The sequence below is a fragment of the Empidonax traillii genome, unplaced genomic scaffold, assembly GCF_003031625.1.
Source record: "Empidonax traillii isolate 1590-97213 ecotype Southwest subspecies unplaced genomic scaffold, ASM303162v1 scaffold447:size986111, whole genome shotgun sequence".
Lineage (NCBI taxonomy): Eukaryota > Metazoa > Chordata > Aves > Passeriformes > Tyrannidae > Empidonax > Empidonax traillii.
This window is the reverse complement of record NW_020955640.1, coordinates 535,387-556,966: the sequence shown is the minus strand read 5'-3', so window position 1 is coordinate 556,966 and position 21,580 is coordinate 535,387. Positions and strand designations below refer to the sequence as shown.

Here is a 21,580-nt window from a genome sequence, read left to right as displayed (position 1 = left end):
CCATAACTTGCAGCCTCCACTTTGCTCCTTACTGCATAATATCCTCTAGATTAGCACTCAAATAATATATTCCTATTTTATATTAGAGCCCGAAGATGCAAATCAAGAAGCCATAGTTATGTTACATTCTGTGCAAAACCAACACACAGTACTCCTGTCCTGTCCAGCTCTCTCATTGAGATGGAAACACAAAAACTTGAGGAGGAGTTGAGTAGGATGGGTGAGATGGGATAAGACTACCATTAAGTTTTTTGTGATTTAAAGAGATGATGTGCACAACCATGCAATGACAAATAAGTACAGCTATCGGGAATATCTATTAATATTTCTTTTGTATGGTTTTTGCATTGAAGTTGGGTAACTCTTTAGAGTATTTTTTTGCTCTATGCACTATAGTATCTCATACTGCAACAATCTGTGCTAGTTTAAAAATTAAACTCCTTCAGTATATTGTAGGAGAGGACCCTTTGGCAGATTCTGAGGAGAAAAAGTTAGGAGAGTGTTAAAAGCAGTTGATTTACACATAGCTGTCAGCTACCCTCTACACCCAACCTCACTTCCTCCACTACCCTGCAGAAAGCAAGAATAATGGGCTAGTAAATAGTTACTTAGTAAGTTCTCACCTGAGCTCTTGAGCAAATGAAACATATCATTTTTAAAATAATTTTTTAATAAAAAAACACTTATGCGGTGCATCTTTATTCCTTTCTACTGATGGCTTAGTGCCCTTGCAGCATGGCAAGGTCCCCAGGAGGGCTCCATGACACAGAAACTGGAACTGAGTACCCCTGCTTATGGAGCAGAGAGGCAAAACCAGAGAAGTTGTAAAATTTTTGGCAGTGACTCCAGTGGGTAAGGGTGGGAGCACAATAGAATGGGAGTATTTTCAGATTAAAAATGAGATTTTTTTTTTTAAATTTAATCTTTAGTTCTTGTTGTAATAAATAAAATGAACTTACTTCCTCTACAGCAACATGTGTAAGTAGACAAGCACAGAGTATTTTTTGAAGGGGGGATATAGAAAGCTTGTTAAAAACAATAGTATTCTAGGAATCAGATTTTAACAATTCATCAATATTTAATGTTAATTGACATCTAAGGTGTGTTTTACACAACTAAATTATTCATATATGAATTAACGTGTTGGGAATAAAATGATCATGTGAAACATAGAGATATAAACAGACAGAAAGGTGGGAAGACGCTTGATTTTTCAAAGGATTTTGCATGATCTGCTTTCCCCCATGTTATCAGTGCCTAGACTGCAGAACAGGTCCTAGTCCCTCTCTCTGCTTAGACAAATGCACTCCTTCACCTGAGACCCAGCAGCTCACCAGCAGTTCAGCTCCTAACAAACAAAACTGTGCCATTTTATCATCTCTGATTAGCAGTTTGTGGTGAGCAGCATTGCCATCAAACTCTCTCAACAGACTTCATACACGCAGGTTTTCTCAGGAAAACATGGTTAGGTCTCTCACTTCTTTCTCGTAGAGCTCCTGCTCCAGCACCAAAGCATCACCTCCAGGCTGGAGTGTAAACTGAGCTCTCAGTTCCTAGAGGAATTAGAAAGAGTAGTGTACACACCCCATCTACCTCATATGCTTTGCAGCTGATGGCAACCTTCCAGCACTTCAAAAGTTGGCCTTAAAAAAAAACCAAACCATGTCCTGATACCTCTCAAGGCTTTGCTTTATGGGATGAGCATTGGAAAAGTGGGATTTTTGCACCATTAGTGCATTTTCTATGTTTTATTTTTGATGTCTGAAGAAGGTCCCTTTCTTTTCTACTAACTTTGCAATAAAAATATGCCAAAAGCAGAAACATCTGATAGCATTCCTTTCTTAATTTATCCTGTCAAGCACATGTTGCTCAGGAGAAGATATGGCCACAGTATCCTATCGGTCTCCTTGCAAGAGACTGTCTTTGGGGAAATACATCTCCAAGTATCCAGCTGAGCCTAGCAGGATGCAGAGGCTCATGTGGTCTGTGACACTGTTGTAAGACCCAGCAGCTGTGGTTGGATCCAAGTTTCTTGTCTCACTCCCTTCATAGACACTTTGAATAGCTTATTAGACAAAGCTTCCCTTGTTACAAGAGTGTTGACCTCCTAATCTTTTCAGTAAGTTTATCAGTTCATCTCCTGTATGTGTGACCCAATGGGGAAAGGCGGTCTTGTATTTGATGTACACTGCTACCTCATCTATCTATAGCTATGTGTACCTAATTACTTAAATAAAGGAAAAACATGGGAAAACCAGCACTGGCTAACTTTGTCAATGAATTTAAAATATGTTACAAAATCTGCTCTGCTGTATTCTTACCTTCTGCACAAGAGTGGTCTTGTCTTGGTGCTCCCTTAGTATCTACTGTATCAAAGTCTTTCTGCCCTGATAAAAAACAAGCATTAAGAAAGTATCACTTTGCCACAAGTGAATAAAGGAAAAGTAGGCAAGGAATCAAAGGCAGAACTAATCCTCACTGTATTAGAAACACACATATTTGTCATTAAAAGTAATTTAACTAATGGACTGGCTCAAAACTGAGCTGAAGGTGCTCTATCACCTTGCCACTATCTATCACCTTGCCTATACCACATTTCACTCCAGTCATTGTCTGAATGGCAAACATAACATTAAAGGGATGTCAGAAAATCTGGGGCAGCAGATTTTTAAAAGTGAACATCTACCATTGGTCTAACACTTGTCATACACAAGCCTCATGTTAACTGCCAAATGTCAGAAGGTTGCTCTCCATTTTCACTAAACCGGGGGGTCAAACAGGCCAATGGTCAGCAGAGAGCAACTCTTGAACACAAGGGTGTTGGCTGGAAGGATGTGTTCCTCCTCTTTCCTGGGAGGAGAGAGAGTAGGACAGCTCTTCCACATTTGGTAGTCAAGCAACTACCAAAAAATCATCGGGAACCACAAAATTTGGCCAGATTGCCCCTTTATAACTAAATCACAAACTGAACTCTGCTGGCAGCAAGTCAGAACTATCTAACCTCAGCAACATTGCTCAGGGGTGAAGTCAGACAAAACAAAGACTTTACCAGAAGTTGAAGGACAAGAGTTTTAATTACATTCATGCAGAGAACATATAAAATACCTTTTAAACCAGATCTTTGCCTTACACGTGGTGCCAGCCAAGGCCCATTTACTACTGAGCTGGTCGCTGCTGTCCACACTCCAGCACTGCAATTGTTTCAAGCCACTGCTTGAACACACTCCAGCCATGCATGGAAACACTTGCTCTGAGCAACTGAACCAAACGTGTGCTTGTTTCTATTTAACTCTATGAAACTGTTGCAATTTGGGGTCTGACCCCAGGACGGTCTGGGGAGACCCCAGCTGTTTGCCCCAGTGCAGAGGCCATGCAAAAGCTCGCTTTTGTACTCCCATCTCTACCAGCTGCAGCCTCTCGTACTCGTTGATCATCAACACGTTGATGCACCAGCCAGTGGTACCTCACCAGCTCCTGAACACAAGCATAGAACGGGCACCGGGTGAAAGGGGGAGAAGAGATGTCTGGGATGGGTTTGTTCCCCACTGCAAGGACTCGTGGAGTCAGCGAGAGCCTCGACACCTGCCTGGGCACGCTCGGCCGCCGCCGGGACACCGCACCGTCCGCCCTCAACCTCGCCAGAGCACAGCCCCCGGTGCCCGGGCTGGAGGGAAGGGAGGGCATAGCTGGTCCCGATCCCAGCAGGAGTGATCCGAGGCGGGTGCGCGGGGCGGGGGCGGTGCCGCTCTCCAAGCCCAGCCCCTCTCCGCAGCCCGGCTCGGCGGCGCTGGCCGCTCCCGCTCCCCTCGCCCGGGTTCTTTGTCGGCGGGGGCTGGTGGGGGCCCACAGCGCCATGTCCTCCCCAAAGAACGGCTTCTACCGGCAGGAGATCACCAAGACCCTCTGGGAAGTGCGGGACCGCTACCGGGACCTGCAGCCGGTGGGGTCGGGCGCCTACGGAGCCGTCTGGTGAGCGGGGGCGGCCGGGGCAGCCCGGGGGCGGGCGGCGGAGGGGTGGCCTCTGTCCCGGCCCGGGGGACGCGGCCCGGCCCAGCTCTCTGGCGTGTTGCTCCCCGCCAACTTTTCCCGGTTGTTGCTCCGGCCACCGGCCCGCCCCGCGGGGCTGAGGGCCGGCCCCGCTGCTCACCTGGCCGCCCGGGCCGGGCTGTACAGCCGGGGAGCGCGGCCCGTCGTGGGGACCGACGGGCGCTCCGGGCTCCGACATGCGCGTGTTCGTGTCCCTGGGGCGAGCAGAGCCCCGGCCCTGCCCAGCCCAGCCCAGCCCTGCCCGGGGAGCGCTGCCCGCTGCTGCCGACCCCGGTCCGCGGCACCCCGGAGCGGCCGCGCCCTCTAAGCCTGGGGCGTTGTAGCCCTTGGGACGGGACGCCTGGTGTGGGTCAGTGTTGGTGGTGGGTTTGGGCGGTTTATGGGATTTTTTTGCCTTATTTTTTTGCCTTTTTTTTTCCCCCTCCCCAGATGTTCCTCTTTAAAGCTTTTGAAAATTGTCTACGTTTCATCACAGGGCCTTTTAAGCGAATGAAACGAGATGGCTGCTGACGAGGTGCTTTGGGGAGGTGATCTCCCCCCATGGCACAGGGGGTTCCGGGCCAAGGCCAGGCAGCGTGGGGCAGGATGCAGCCGCTCCCCAGTGCCGACCGGGTTTGTAGGCTTGTTTCGGTCCTCGCTCACAAAAGAAACACAACTGTTTCCTTCTCCCTTAAAGCTCAGCTGTCGATGGACGAAGTGGTACCAACGTGGCCATTAAGAAACTGTACCGGCCGTTTCAGTCTGAACTCTTTGCCAAGCGAGCTTACCGAGAACTGCGTCTCTTGAAACATATGAAGCACGAAAACGTGAGTTAGGTCGTTAGCAGATATCCTTCCTTAAATCTACGTATTTTACTGCTTAAACACCCTATAAACAAAGAAAATATGTAGACTTGGACGAGGTGGATGTGTAGCTGAATGGAATTTGGGAATCTTTCAGCCTGTCTTTTGTCTGTCTGTCCCACAAACATCAATTCACACAAAGTAGAATATCCTGTGGGAAATATCACTTAATTTCCATGTAGGAAAGGAAAGGTGGGAAAGGTTAGGACCACAGTGCAATTTGTGCTCAGAGCTAATGAAGAGATTAAAGATAAGAAATTACAATTGCCATCACTACATTCCTGTGAGGTGCAGGAGAATGCAGAGCGTGGGTCTGTGTGTCTCAAGTTGCCAGCATGTCTGGGTTTTTTATTTGTTTTTCTGAACCTGAATGAAGATGCACACATGTGTGCCTTTAAGGAGGGGGTAGGGGGTTTGTCTTTTTTTATCGTTCATGAAGCATTTGAAAGTTTTGGGGTCATACTAAAGTTGAACAGGGAAAGTTCATGAATGACTAAACAAATTGCATTACTGGGAGGCAGAGAATAGGATATAGAGCTCTGCACATAATTCCCATGTAACATGAAAGAAGAACAGCTATAGAAAGAAGTGTTGAAAGTGTAATTGAGAGAAAGATACTTAGTCCCAGTAGTGTTTAGTGGTTTAAGAAAATAAAGGAGAACTAGTTTTTGTGGAGTCAAAGCATGGATTCTGTGTGAGAAGAGTCCCAGGGACGTGGGAGATTTGACCATAGATTGGGAGCATATGGGAGATTCAGAGCACTTTCACAGAAAGCTGAGACTGAAAGCAATGATGAGAGAAACTGGTAATAACAATAACTAGTCATTGCCATTTAACATTAAAGTGTTAAGGTTTTGAGTACCAGCAATATCTACATTCATTCTGTGGGATATCCATACTGTCCAGAGAGAAAACAGCTTTTTTTAGGCTTAAGAGCCTATCTGCTTGTAACATCTTAATCTGATCACTTCAAAATAACATCCTCACAACCACTGCTATGTATGTTAAAGAGTTAATGTTTGCAGGGAACTTCTGTCTCATGTATAGGCATTAATACTCTCAGCATTTTCTTTACTGAAAATTTGGGAGCAGAGCAGCCTGTGCTGTTGCCAAGCTCATAACATGTCCAGTATGTTGAGATTATTTTTCTTCCATTTCCCAGAATAATCTGTTGGGTAGCATTTTCCACTCCTGGGAAGTTTGATGTGGTGTATGCCCTTCAGGATAATACTCTGAAACTCCACCATGGACTTGTTTGGTAATCAAAGAGTCTAGAAGAAAATGGTCACTTGGGAACATGAGCACAATCTGTACAAGTTACAAATCAATATTTGTGAAGGAAGGGAATGATTTACAGTCTTAGAAAACAGTTTGGACCACAGAAAGAAGAGTCTGGTCTATGTACTAAGGAAAAGGTTTACCATGAGTAAACTATCTACTCGTTAGAGAACAAAGACTGAATAAATGAGCCTGCAGAGATTCACAGAAACATGGAGGCAGAGGCTGGCTACTCCACCATCCACAATGAGACTGACATGGCTGTACATCCCATCAAGACAGTACCTATCCACCATCCCAGCCTCACATCCTTCTGTCAGTCATGTTTTCCATGGTGAATTAGGAGCAGCAACAATGCCTTTTAGGACTTTTAGTCCCTGAGCTGATCTCAGGATAATCCTTTAGCTATTCCGCCTACCCAAAATTAAACCAGAAGGGCAGTATTGCTCATCATCAGGATTTTCAGCCCCACCCCTTTGCCAACCACGACTCTGCCAGAGACCCTCTTTTTACATATTTCATAGAATCACAAAACCATAGAATGGTTTGAAAGGGACTTGAAAGATCATTTAGTTCCAACTCCCTTTGCCATGGGCAGGAACACCTTTCACTAGACCAGGTTGCTCAGAGCCCCATCCAGCCTGGCCCTGAACACTCCAGGCATGTGGCACCCACCACTTCTCTGGGCAGCATGTTCCAGTGCCTGACCACCCTCTCAGGGAAGAATTTATTCTGAATACATAATCTAAACTTAGTGTTAAGGCATTTCCCCTTGTCCTATTCACTACATGTTCTTGTAAGTAGTCTCTGTCTTACTTGTTTCCGTCAAAGGATGGATTTACAGGCAGAGGGCAAGATCCTTTCCTGTTCACATTAGCAGTTCACACTGTGCTATGCACACCTTTAATGATGTGTACAGTAGCAGCAGGAGAGCTGTCTGTTTTCTGTCATTACCATTGTTGCTTCCATGAGCTGGGCTATGGAGTTTTACCTGGGCTCCTCTCAGATGGATGCCAATCTCTAATCCTAAATCTAATTCCTCGTAACATGAATTAGTAGACTAGAACAGTGATTGAAGAGTTATAGTATGCTTCTATAGAAAGCAGCTTTCTTTCTGGTTGTACTATAAATACAACTGTTATTAAAAATTTAATAAAACTGAAGACATTTTTTCAAAGACTTCAGTAAAATATAAATGCCACTCTTACTGCTGTCTTGAGTGTTAATAATCTAAGTATGTAGAGGATGTGATATGTGACAGCCAATCTAATGGTATTGCCACTATGGATTAGACTTGGAATATTTTTCCAACATCACATTAATCTGACAGTGCAAATCTTCATCTCACTTTTGTCCTACTTCAGCATATAAAATGTTTCAAGGTTCTGTTTACCTGATAGTTAAAATTACATCCAATTCTCTCTTCTTTTTGGTTGCTCTTTCAAAATTACTTCTGTAATCATGAGGAATTTGATGTTGGCTTTTATGAAAAGTGCGATGTTTGTTTCACTATGATTATCTCAATAGACCGTCTCTGCCCTTCATAGCTTTTAGGGAAATGTGTTAAGCATGTAGCAATACATTATCATAGTTCATTTAACCTTACGCTGTATTCAGAATGATGGAAGAAATTGTAATGGTCTGTCTGACACACTGTGTTAAAAATAGCACCTCTGATCCTCCATTAAGGTAGCAGAAGATACCATTAAACCCGTGCCACAGTGATATAATTCATTAGCGTGTCATGCTTCAGTGAAAGAAAGGGAGGAAAACTTCTGCTTAGTAGCCAAGATGACCTCCATTATAGACCCTTTGAGGAATACGCTCATGTCTTTAATGTGGAAGGGTTGTAGGATGACCAGGAGTCCTGTAAAAGCAAATATAGGAGTCATTCTACTGAATTTTATTGGAATTGTATTTCGCTTTGTAAGGGAGCTTACTCACAAGTCGACTTGCTTGTCTATTTAGGCATTTTTCAGGAGGAGGTGACTGTGGTTGCTGGCATGACCATCTTTCATTAGACCTTTCCTCTCCCTAATGGCTCTCAAGTAAATACAGTGAGGAATATTTCTATATAAACCATGCTGACTTGATAGCGTGTGACTTCTCATCAACAGTTTGCAAACAAATCCAGCGGAGTAATGGTCCTGAGGGCTGAGGGAAAGAGGCTGTGTGTGAAGAGGACAAGACCTTGCTGTTAGGAGAAAAATCAGTCCGTAATGGCACTGATATCCATATTTTTTTTTTGGTAGGCCTTTTATTTTGAGAGATTCTGAGGTGTTTCCCAAACTTCATAAGCTACTTCTATTACCAGGAAGCAGTCTAACCCAAATCAATTCCTAAGACATTGCCAAAAAGAAAAGTTGGTTTCCAGTGATCCAGATCACTCCAAAACTGCATAAACAGCTGGTACAAGGGAGGGAAGGGTATGAAAATGAGGAATAAACACAGCTGAGGCAGAATGAAGAATGCACTGCTTGGAGTTGGTTTTCTCCTTCATTTAATCATGCTAATTTGTAGTATTCATCCAACTACAGCCTTAGCAGCTCTTGATTATTTCTTTGACCTTGTATGGAAGAAGAGACTTTTTACCTTAAGAAAGTTTCTTTTCCAGTAATGTTGCTTTTGTTCCCTGTTTCTTTCCATTTTGAGTTCATTTAAAGGGAGGACCTTTAAGACTTACCTATTATGGTTCTTAAAACCAAAAGCAGTGAGAATATGGCCAGCATGCTAACTTTGGCCCTGGCTTTAGCTCTCAGCCATTTGTATAGCTCTGTATCAGTGTATTCTTCTGAAGTTAAGGGAGATGTTTGTGTATGCAAAGCTAAACCCAGGCAAGTAAGTAGAGGTGCAGGGTCTTTAGTTTCATTTGGCAAATAACTTTTGTCATGCATTTGGACTGGAAAAGATACCTTAATACTTACTTCAGTTGAAACGACTGCACAATTGCTCATAGTGGTCCAGTCCTGGTGCCCTGCTCGCCTCCCAGTTTGCTAACAGAAGTCTTCAAGTTACCAGCAGGAGTGCAGAATAGCTGGTGAGGGAAGATGGCACTGAAAAGAGGAGAAGAGCAGCAGCTCGTGCTGGTAGCTCATGTCAGAACAGAGTGTGGATTTTATCAAAGTGTAGTACGTGCACTTGTGTGTACATATGTTTATACCTACATGTACATACAGGCACCCATGGGAATTCTGACGCAATTCTACCAATTAAATTCTGTATGTGTTTCTGGCATAAAATTTCTGACAAATGCCCGTTAAACCTTTCTTGGGTCAGTTAATATTCTACAGATGTTTTCCCTTCCTGGAAACCCTGTATGTAAGAGGCCACTGCAGTATTTGTTCAAAGGTACTCTATATTATGCTCTCATTCATTGCTCTGAGTGGAAATTATTCTCTGGTGTATTTCCACATCTAAAGACCAGTGTGTGTTTTGCATTACGAGAAGCATATAGGTTTTTTCCCCCTTTTGGAAGGAATTGGATATCCAAGAGACACCAAATTGTCTGTCTCTCTGCAGTTACATTTTTGAGGATGATGCACTTCTAGGCTGGCTGTTTTTTAATTCTGTTGACTTCTTTATTTTGAAAAAATAGTTGTGCTTTTTACTTATACCTACACAGTGTCAACCAGGGGAGGAATTAGTTCCAGAAAAAATAGTGGGTCACTCTATGTTCCTGCCTGAGAAAATCCTAAATCTGTCACCTTTTGCAGTTCATCTAGCCTGACATAAGCATTGGAAGAGCAACAGCATCTGCAGTGCAGAGAATCAGACAAACAAGGGAGTTGCAGATGAGTGATGGTTTAACAGATGAGAGCTCACGGTGTTAGAAGAGGTTTCCTGCAGCAAGTCCTGCAGAACTGCACCAGCTAAAAATTCACATTCTTTGGGTATACATATGCCAGTAAAGTGCAATTCAGGAATCCTCTCTGGAGATGGCAAATCTCCTTATGGGTCCTTTTGAAAGCAAAAATACAGTTATAATTGGATAGTTTATTGCTGTCAAAATTTTGTAAGGGAGAACACTCCTGTCTGCTTTTCTGAAGGCTGAACACTTAGCACAGCTAGGAAGATAATAGGGCACCAGATACCTTTTATTTTGGTACTCAAAAGCCAGAAAATCAATATAGGGTTATCTGTTGTCATTTCTGCTTGTTTTCACAAACGTAGTGAATAGGTGTTTTACATGGGCTGGACTTCAGCTGATAGCCATTTATTTGCACCCCAGCCTTGGGTACTAATAAAGCAGACTGATTAGCTTATTTCATGAAATGAAAACAAGGAAAGTAGCACTGAAACCCAAACCTTCTCTTTGGTTTGCCATTCAGTCCAGAGATAAAGGTGAGTCTGTCTGCAAGATTTGAATCTGTCTGGTATTACATGAGTCCTTTGAAAGAAGAGTGTTTTGATGCTCGTGGGTACAGCTTGTGACTGCCAGTGTGCTGACTAGCAGGAGAAAAGGAAAGGAGGTCTTGGTCCATCAGCAGGTGTCCCTCATGTCGTGTGTCAGTAATCTGTGAAGAGGAAAAGTGACTGAAAAATAACTTGAATTTCTTCAGCCTGCACTGAAGTATCTTACTTGCTTTTATCTGAAAAAGAGGGTATAATACTGTGTTTCTCCTGCAGAATCACAGAATGGTTTGGATTGGAAGTTAGCATGGATAGTTAAAATTTTAAAAGTTTGAGAGTTCTTAGTGTAGTAAAAGGATGTAAGTGCCCATGATGTAGAGCAGTGCAGGAACATGAAGTTGAAGCTAATCCTGCAGTAAATTCAATGCAGCATAATATGTAGTACAGTGCACCCTAGCAAGGCTCTCTCTTAAATATGTATTTGCATGTATAGCCTGAATGCTAAAGCCACTCAACTTCACTGTGTTTTCATGCATAACATGTGCAAGAGAAAGCAGCACTTACTGTTCAAGAGACATAACCTGCACTGAGAGACATAATCTACATTACTTATTAATTTTACCAGACTGGGGTCTTTTCTTGATGCAGTGCTGCTTACATCAGAAACTTTTGTTTGCAGAAATGTGGTGGGTCAGTCCTTGAATACAAAGTAATCCAATACATGAAAGTACAGGGCGGGGGGAGGGGACAGAGATGAGGAGCTCTTCACCATTGTGTTATTGGAATAGTATTTGGAAAAGTAGGAAACTGAGAAGGAAAGGGAGAAACCACCTTACTTATGTGTTGTTGTTTGTTTGTTGACAGTAGTTACAGTTGGTCAGGGCACACATACATAAGTACAATAGGGTTAAGAAAGGCTGGAGATGCTGCCACCCACCCCCACTGGCTTCAAAGCAAATATATTGACTAAAAGCATACCTGAGGGAAACAAGTTAGACCAGGAGATAGGTAGTTTTGTGCTTTTGCATTTCAGGAAGATGGATCATCTCTCCTATGAAGAAAGGCTGAGAAGGTTGGAGTTGTTCGGCCTGGAGAAGAGGAGGTTCTGGGGAGACCTTACAGCAGCCTGGTACCTAAAGGAGGATGCTGGAGAGAGAATTTTTACAAGTGCATTTAGTGATAAGACAAAGAATTGTTTAAATTGAAAGAGGTTAGATTTAGATTGGGCATAAAGAGGAAATTCTTCACTGTGAGAGTGGTGAGGCACTTGAACAGGCTGCCTAGAGAAGTTGTGGATGCTCCGTCTCTGACATCAAGGCCAGGTTGGATGGGCCTTTGAGCAACATGATCTAGTGAAAGGTGTCCCTGCCCATGGCAGGGATTATAACTGGATGAGCTCTAAATCCCTTCCAATCCAAACCATTTTCTGATTCTGTGGGAGAGACATTATTATACCCTCTTTTTCAGATAAAAGCGAGTAAGATACTTCAGTGCAGGTTAAAGAAATCCAGGTTATTTTTCAGTCACATTTACAGTAGAAAATAATGTTCATTCTTTGTGATCTTATTTATTTGAGAAATTGTCTTTTGGCAGAGTTAATGCGGGTAAAAACAAGACCCTGAAAAGGCAGCACTGCTGCCAGTTTCCACAGATGCTTTTCATGGGTTCATTCCTTAGCTGGGCTTCCATCTTTGATACTCTCAGTAACTGTGCTGATTAACATCAAAAATATATCAATAAAAGGTTTCACAGGCATCTCTGTTACATTTCATATAGGTAATGCTATGAAAGATAAATTATTCTTGTAATTGTTTATAGTGGCTTAGTTTTGTGCTGGGACATTATCTTTAAGTATCATAAAGTTTCTTTAAAAATATTCTTTCACTGGGAACATTTCAGACAGACACAGGATTTTCAATGATATCATAAAGGAGGGTGTTGCCTACTCTTTGTCCAGTTCTTTCCCTCTTCCTGAAGAAGTGGCTGGAGTATTATCTTCCTCGGTGGATTTATTTTATCCTGTACCTCCTTGTGCTTAATATAGCTCCAGAAATCTCTGTCCTAAATGGAAATATGAATGACTCTGTTCCAGTACAGGAAAATAATTTTAAAACACAGCTATTAAATAAAGATCACTGAGGAAAAGGAAATGGATCTTTTGCTTTTCTTTTGGAATTGATTAACTATTAGTATGTCTTACAATTTTGGATACTAAAATCTATTTCAGGAGTTTAAGAAAACTTGCTTTGTAAAGCAAGAAAAGGTGTTGTGAAATCCTTGTCATGGTAAAAGCATTTTCTGGTTCATTATTTAAAATTCCCTTCAGTGGGAGCTGAGCATTGGTCTCAGTGGAATCCTTCAATGCAGAGGATTTGCAGCAATGATAAGTTTGTATCTATAAGTTTGCAACCTTACCTGAGAAATAAAGGCACTATTAAGTAACTACTGGGAACTCTGTTTACTTGAATGGATACACAGTAAAATGTTAGTGAACTTAATTAGTGTGTTTTGGGAGCGGTTTGTTCTTTACAACATGTTCTTCATGCTCTTGTGTTTCACAGAGGAAGCCTCATAATGCCTTGGTGTACAGATGGATGTGATATAGCAGCCACACTATTTTATCCTTTTCTGTGTCCCTTCTTTTTATTGTGTTGTCCCACTGTCTTTTACTGCTACATTCATATGTGATGGGGTTTATTTTCTTATAGTTCTTGCTTAGGTATATGAGGGCATGGAAATATCTGCTTAAGCAGGACTTCTGAGAAAATGGGGCTTGATAAGGAAAGATACATATTGGATAAGATTACTGCTAAAATGTTAACTTCCTTGTTTGTAATACCTAAATCTGTGGAGAGAACACGACTTTTCTGGCTGTGTGTGCTCTGCCTCTGGAAATGCCCATAGATCTGCATTCTGCTCTATTGTTGTCATGTACATCTTTGTAATCCTGTCCCCCTCTTTTTTCTCTCTGCCTCCACAGAGAAATGGAAAACCTTATGTAAAACTGCCATTAAAAAAAAAAATCTTATTCTAATGTTAGCACTAAAGGTACTACTTCAAATAATAACCACATCCTCCCTGGGTTTAATTATTGTTTTATGGTAGTTATTCTTCTTTAATTGGTTTCATATAACAGTCCTCAGGAAAACATTATTAGTGACCTTTTTTTCAAGGATATATGTGGTTACAAAGAAAGGGAGTTGTATTTTTCTGCTTTCATCTTTATTAGTTTTTCTATGTTGTTCATCATCATGACATTTTGATAATATCCAGGTTAACTGTAGTAGTTCATCCTGAATGTGAAAAGAGTAAAAATATGCGCAGTAAGAATTTCATCACAGTCTGGATTTTTATTTAAAGCTTTGCTTTAATGAAATAAAATATAAGCTTTGAATTTCTTCCCTTCATTTCTGCTCATACTTCTCTTTCACATTCTTTCTTATAAAGATATCTGTTTCAGACAATAGTTGTTGATGTATAATCTGATGTCTGTATGGCCATGGAGAAAGGGCTGAGCAAAATTATAAAGGTTGTTCATCTCTTAGCTTGCTTTCTAGCAAACCCCTGCACAACCCCATTGACACAGCAGCCTGCACCTGGGAAACACCATGAGCACTCTGGGGCTTGGGAGCTCCCTCTAAGCAGACAGAAATGGTCATGAATCAGGAGCAGAGGTAGAAAAGAAGCAGCTCTAAAAGTCTGTGCTATTTAGGTACTGCCTGGATTAAGCTGCATCTAAAACTGAAGTCTGGCTTTAAACAATTCCAACTACTTCTTTTGGAGCATTGAGTTCTGTATATTTGATTTTCTAGTATTTAATGGGTTTGAAAGAGGCATTGGCAGTTAGCACAATGCACTTAGTCAGTTTGTATAGTTTGTCTGAAAATCATACTAATGGGAAAAGCTGTGATGGAAAATCTGTTTTACAAGATTGTTATTTCTCTGAGTGATGGAATGCTTTTCTATGACAAAAAAAAAAAAAAAAAAAAAAAAAAAAAAAAAAAAAAAAAAAAAAAAAAAAAAAAAAAAAAAAAAAAAAAAAAAAAAAAAAAAAAAAAAAAAAAAAAAAAAAAAAAAAAAAAAAAAAAAAAAAAACTCTTAAGGAGAACCTAAGCCATAAGCCATAGTAAATCATACAAAGTTCTTGCTAATTTTTATCCCCTATAAAAGCAGTTTAGTTCTAGTTTTTTCTTCGTACTCTTAATTAGATATTGTAGTCTATATAATAAGTTACCCTGTTACTGAAATTAGAAGACGTTTAAAGTGTTCTTTGTTGATAAGCAGCAGGCCCAGGTAGGTGAAGAGAACTTATGAGAGCTTCATGTTAGGGACTGATTTGTCTGGTTTATTTTAAATACTTCAATAGTTAAAATGCTAAGAATGCTGTCTCCCCTTACATAATACTCTTAGCCTCTGAACTTTTTAGTTTTTGTATCACAGGGTTAAGCAACCCACAGAGTTATGAAATTTTACACGTAACAAGTTCTGGTGTTGTTAGGCACTACTTTAGGTATTCTTTCTGCCATGTTTACCCCTGTAGCTAAAGTCTCACTGTGGAAATGTTTTTTGTTATATTTTTTCACTTATTAGATGATTCAGGATTTATTATGTTAAATCAGTTATTGATATTTTTTTTCTGTTGTTTTAGGTCATTGGAATACTGGATGTGTTCACACCAGATGTAACACTGGAGAAGTTTAATGACTTGTAAGTTCTGAGTTGTTTCTGTTTGTTGCTTGTGTGTGAGGAAAGGTTGTTGCTTTTTTAAATAGAGAATTTCAAAATTGTTGCTTCATGGATTTTTTTTTTCTGAATTTCATGTTAATATGACTCTTTTGAGCAACTTCAAAATTGGTAGGCTGGGGTTTTCATGTTGTCATTAGAACTAGTTTCCCGTCTTACAAGGAAACTTCCTTGTTTCAGCCCTTAGTAAACGGCAGTTTGGTGTATTTCCTAATCCACCTTTCAAGTGCTGATTTTTTTACCCTAAGACCCAGGTTGCTCAAATGATAGGACAATTCTTAACCCAAACAGGTAGGTTGAAAGCAATGCCTATTACATTACACATTTCAGTGGGATCCATCCTAATTCAAGGATTAACTAAGATCTGCTGATGCTGCTGAATTTTTTAGTAATTATCTGCACTATGCTCTGTTGTGCTCCCTGACTGTTTTCCCAGTCCAGTGGTCCAAACAGCAAGTGATACAGATTGCTTCTGTCACATCCCCCTGACCTTTTAGCGGCATCTCAGACATGGCAAGTCTGCCATGTTACTTGTGGATCCTGCTGCAACTCTTGTGAATTAGAGTCACTAGAGAAACAGTGCTCAGAAATCCTGTTAGGCTTAATGTAGATTTCCTGTAGACCTGTTCTGGATTTCATTTAATGGAGCTATGTTTCCAAAACAACCTTGCATATTTATATGTTAACAAAGAAAGCTATCTGACAGAAAAATGTAGAAAATTAAGTACAGAAAACATAGAGCATGTGTTCATATTGATCACTGAGCCAAAAGTTGTTGTCCATATTGCCTATTGTGATAGCATTTTATGTAGCATATGTAATAGAATGCACATTTATGTGATTAGCATTGAAGCGCTGTGTTTTAAATGAGGCCCTAAAACCATCTTCCAAATTTTGGAGCTGCAAGTCAAGTAGAAAAGACATTTTCATTACTGAAATGGCAACAAATGAGCCTATGGCAAAATTTGCTTTCAGGCCCATGGGCAAACTGTTAGAGTGAGGCAGAGGTAAATGTGTGTACATTTAAAACAAAAGGAAGAAACAGCTTTTGTGAGTAAAAGTCAAATAAGGCATTTGCGAGATACTCTCTTTTTGATGACTAGGCATGAGATGTTGCTTGTGACTTCTTCTATAAAGATCAAATTCAAGTGGGTTTGTGTGTAGAAGTAGCAGAAACAAGGTGTGTGCTTTCACCAGAGCCAGTCACTAAGGTTGATCCTGTCTGACACTTGAGGTTTCTCAGCTGACTTCTAGCTCTCCTGTCTAGAGGAGAGCATGTTCCTACTTAATCTGCCACTCTGCTCTCCTGCTCCATTTGAAATCCATTTTCTAAGGCACTTGGTTTGTTGACGGGAAACATTTTTGTGTGTTATTCTGGGACAGAGATACAAAATGTCGTTCCCCTCTCTGTATTTGCTCTGTCCTTATACAGTTATAGAACTAAATCGCTCATCCTTTGTATCCAAAGGTTAGTGAACTTGTCAGTGAATGCTGAAACTGGGAGACCGAGTCCTGATCCCGAAAGTCATGGGAAAAAAAATGCTTGGTACCTAGGACATGTTGGAAATGCTACCTATAAATCCTAGTGACTAAATCAGTGTCTTTATATTCAACCTCTATTTTTTTTTATAGTTGTATTTCTGATAGAACAAATGCACGTTTCATGCAGGTTTAATAGTAGAAATTAGAATTATTGTTTGCATATTTTAACCAGAAGAAACCCATTTAGATCTAAACAATAAAATCTGTAGCTATGAAGCAATGACCACATCTAATTCTTCCCTTCATGAAAATGCATCTGCTTGTCCTCATCAGAAGAGGAAAACTGATTACTGTATCCTCGTGCCAAATGCAATTGGCTCTGCCTGTGTTCAGAAACTATGAAGGATAAGTTTACTACATGCAATGTGAAGAACAGGTTTGGATCTTAGGTGAAGATTAGCTATGAAATGTCACTTGGCATTCTGGAGCTTTCTGTTTTTGGTGTCCCTTTCCATTATGAATTGCTGAAGATCCTAGTTTATGATCTTAGATGAAAACTAATGGCAGTTTTTGTTACCTCCTAATTTAATCAGCTTTATTTCTGTTACATCTGGCCTTGTCTGTTTGAATGAACCACCTTGGCACCTTGGTTACTGGGAGTTCAATGCTATGATCATGATTGTGAGAGACATGGTGTTGCATGAATGTCTTAGTTTTCTGTGTAGCTGTCTTTGAAATATCACAAGGCTCTTGGTTAGTTTCTTTCTAAGCTAGTTCAGAGTCTGCACTCTTCTGATAACTAGCAACTTTCTGTAACCTGCCCGCTCAGACAGAGTTGGGCAATACCTTTCCATGACAATCAGATAAAAATGGAGAAACTTGGAGAGCAGGGGGATGATAAAGGAACTGTTTGGTAAATGGAACAATCTATAATTTACTACTGCCATTGAACTATAACATACAATTACATTTCAATTTACATGACAAATTAATCAAGTTGATCTGTTTGGTTTTCTTTTCCTTTTTTTTTTTTTTTTGTTTTGTTTTGTTCTGTTTTGTTTTAAGCTACCTCGTCATGCCATTTATGGGAACAGACTTGAGTAAGATAATGAAGCATGAGAAACTAACTGAAGACCGAATCCAGTTCCTGGTATACCAGATGTTGAAAGGCTTAAAGGTTTGCTGCTTCTACTGTTATTTTGATTTTCACAGTCTTTTTTTCATAGCAAACCATTATGGAGAGCTATAAATATTTATCATTTGATAGCAGGATAAAATTTTTCTCACCTTATATAGTAAAAGAATATATAGAAAATATAATTTTTCAGCTAAACAGTCCTGGCTGTCTCAGTTTCTCCTCTTACATTAGATGCTTCAGTCACATAATTATCATCACGAAGCTTCATTGGATTTGTCTCTGTTTATCTGGAAAGACCAAAACTGAACACAGCACTCCAGGTGTCTCACTAGACCTGAAAAAAGGGGAGGGATCACCTCCCTCAAGTTGCTGGCAATCCTCTGCCTGATGCATGAGGTTTTTGGTTGTCTTTGCTGCAAGTATATGTTGCTCACATTCAACTTTTTACATCAGTACCTCCAGGTACTTTTCTGCCAAGCTGGTCAACCCCCAGCCTTGTTTGGCACCTGGGATTGTTCCTTCCCAGGTACAGGATTTTGCTGAACTTTGGTGGGTTCCTATCAGCCAATTTCTTCAGCCTGGGGAGGTCTTGCTAAACAGCAACACAATCATCTGGTGTGTGAACATTCTTCTTAGTTCTGCATCCTTTGCTGAGGGAACACTCTGTCTATCATCCACGTCAGTCATGAAGATGCTAAACAGGACTGATTTCAGTACTGTCCCTAAAGGGGCCAGGGCTGGTGATAGGCCTCTTGCCAATGATCACAATCCCTTGATCAAAACAGTTCAGTCACTGTCCATTAATTTAACCCATATTTCCCTGTTTCTTAGGGTGTTATGAGTTTCAAAAGCCTTGCTAGAGTCAAGGTAAAGAGCGCTGACTGCCCTCCCATCATCCACCAAGCCAGTTGTCTTATCATAGAAGATTAATGAGATAACGAGGTGTGATTTTCCCTCTTGTAAATCCATGCTGACTACTGTTGATCAGCTTTTTATCCTTCTAATCATTGGAAATGGTTTCCAGAATTACTTGCTTATTACATTCCCAGACAGTGAGGTGTGGCTGACTGATCCTCTTCTTCCTTGCCCTTTTGAAGACATGAGCAATATTTGCTTTCTCACCATCATAAGGAGCATCTCCTGATCACTATGATCTTTCAAATATTCTTAAGTGGCCTCACAATGACATTGTCCAACTTGTCTTAGAATTCATGACCGGATCCCATCAGGGTATTTAAATGTTAAACTTGTGTATGTTTAGATGTTCCCTCATCTTATCCTCCTCCACTGAGGGTATGTTTTCCCTGCTTCAGACTTTGCCAAATCACAGGTCCCTGCAACCACTGGAAAATATTAGTAGTAAAGATAGATGGAAAGGAGGCATTGACTACCTTAAGTTTTTTTTTCCGTACCCCTTGTGCAGTTGCCTGTGTTTTCACTGGTGTTCTTTTTGCTCCTAATTTGCATGTAGAAGCCCTTTATGTTGACCTTCGAGTCCCTTACCAGGTTCAGGACCAAGTGGACTTGACCTTTCCAAATTCCATCTCTGCACACTTGGACAGTGTCTCCACATTCCAACTGGATGACCTGATTCTGCTTCTACCTCATGTACACCTCTTTTTTATGTTTTCAGTTTCCCTGGGAATTCTTCATTCATCAAGCAGGCCTCCTGCCACCTTTGCTTGTTCTTGCCTTCTAGAATCTGGTTTTGGTGTCTGCTGACATTTTATACTCTGAAATTAGGAAAGTATTCATAAAAGGCTGTAAGGGACCATTCAGATTTGTCTAGTTTTGAACTGTGTAGGAACACTTCATCTTGTAGCTCTTCCAGTAAGTCTTGACTTAGCTGGAGCACGGTATCTTGGGAGGAATAATAATTTCAGTGTATCATTTTCTTACACTTGAAAAAAAAGGTATAACCAGACATAATCTCTAAGTAAGTTGTTGGGCTAGTTCGTGATTTTCTTTTTTTTTTTTCTTTTCCAGATAATAACCCTGACAGTAAGCTTGTTATTCCCCTACTCCTTCTCAGAAATAATGTTTATGTTCATCTCATACTTTTGTGGACTGCAGAGCTTACAGCTATAGCAAAATAACATAGTCTTGATTTTTACTGACTCTTACAAGAATGATTCTAAAAATATTAATTATCATATATTTTATGTTTTTCTTCCTCATGTTTTACTAAATACTGTTTATTAATGCTACTCCTTTTACATACACTAAGTAGTTATCCTTTTTTTTCTACAGTTGTGCATTAAAGTGCTCCAATTCCCATTTTACAAATGCAGGTTTTACAAAAGCCAGGTTTGAGGAAATTGATTTTATTTAAACTAGACGGAATTTACCTCCAATCTGGACTTTGAATGTGGAGTTATGATTTCACTTTTGTAATTAGTTCCCTAGTTACAAAGCCATGTCCTAGTAAGTGTTCTCTCAAGGACAGTACAAATGGAATGGTCTGTTTAGTTGTAGGTAACTATCTGGGAAGCAGGTTTCCAGGAGAGGCATGCTATTCACCAGAGATGAAAAACATCATTTGCAGTAACTTTACAGACAAGAAATATATGAACTGTAAATGATTAGCTTGAGTGTAGTGGAAAGGATGAATAATTAATTTAATTCCAGTGAAATGGCTTAGAAACATATTTTGGTCCTAGTGATGTACATTATCTGACAGAGGCTAACAGAGCAGAGCTTGTGGGCCCCAAAGGCTGACACTGAAGTCTGTTGGATCAGTAAATATGGAAGGGAAGTGGAGCAACTGTGCATGGTTGACATACATAGGAAGAAAACAGAGAAGGAATCTAAGAGAATGTATTTGGTTTGTGTGGTAGGGTTGGTTTGTTAGTGGAGTGAAAGCTGCAGGGGTGGCTTCTGAGAGAGGACAGCAGGAACTGCCTCCATATTGAACAGAGTCAGTTCCAAAGGGCTTGAAGACAGTCCTGCTGCTGCCTAAAGCTAAACCCATGAGGGCTGTTCACAGCACCTCTGTGGTAACGAATTTAAGGAGGGGTAAAGAAATGCTGTGCAATAGCTGTGGGAGGAGAGTGAGAAAATGAGAAATGGCCCTTTAGGTGCCAAGTTCAGTAAGGAAAGGGGAGAGAAAATGCTCCAGGGGCTAGAGCAGAGATTCCCCAGTCAATGAAGAAGACTTGTGGCACAGTTTGCTCCCCTGCAACCCATGGACAACCATGACAGAGTGGATATCCACACAGCAGCCTACGAAGGATCCTTCTGGGACACAGGGATGTGCCCTAGATGAAGTTGTAGCCCACAGAAAGCATGTGCTGGAGCAGGTTCCTGGCAGGTTTTTTGGCAAGACCTGTGGCCCACAGGGGACCCATGCTGGAGCAGTTCATGAAGAACTGTCTCCTGTGAGAGGAGCCCCACACTAGAGCAGGGAAAGACTGAGAAGGGAAGAACATCAGAGACAACACATAATGAACTGACCACAGTCCCCATTCCCTGTCCCTCTGTTCCACTTGGGGGTAAGAGGGAGAGAAATCAGGAGTGAACTTGAGTCTGGGAGGAAGGAAGTGGTGGGGGGAATGTATTTTAGTTTTGTTGTTGTTTCAAACTATTCTATTCTGTTATTAATAGGCAATAAGTTTAATTCACTTTTCCCAAGCCGAGTTTGTTTTGCCCATGGTTGTAACTGGTGAGTGGTTTCCCTATCCTTGTCTCAATCCATGAGTTT

General features: G+C 40.9%; 1 protein-coding gene across 1 annotated transcript in view; it reads left to right on the top strand.

Annotated features, from left to right (window-relative positions):
• The first annotated feature begins 3,771 nt into the window (after positions 1-3,771).
• MAPK12 (mitogen-activated protein kinase 12) overlaps positions 3,772-21,580 on the top strand; it is a 34,509-nt gene continuing 16,700 nt past the window's right edge. Inside the window, exons 1-4 of the mRNA XM_027894914.1 lie at positions 3,772-3,969; positions 4,724-4,853; positions 15,166-15,224; positions 17,808-17,919. Of these exons, the coding sequence (XP_027750715.1) occupies positions 3,854-3,969; positions 4,724-4,853; positions 15,166-15,224; positions 17,808-17,919 (417 nt within the window). The 5' untranslated portion in view covers positions 3,772-3,853. The remainder of the gene's footprint in view (positions 3,970-4,723; positions 4,854-15,165; positions 15,225-17,807; positions 17,920-21,580) is intronic.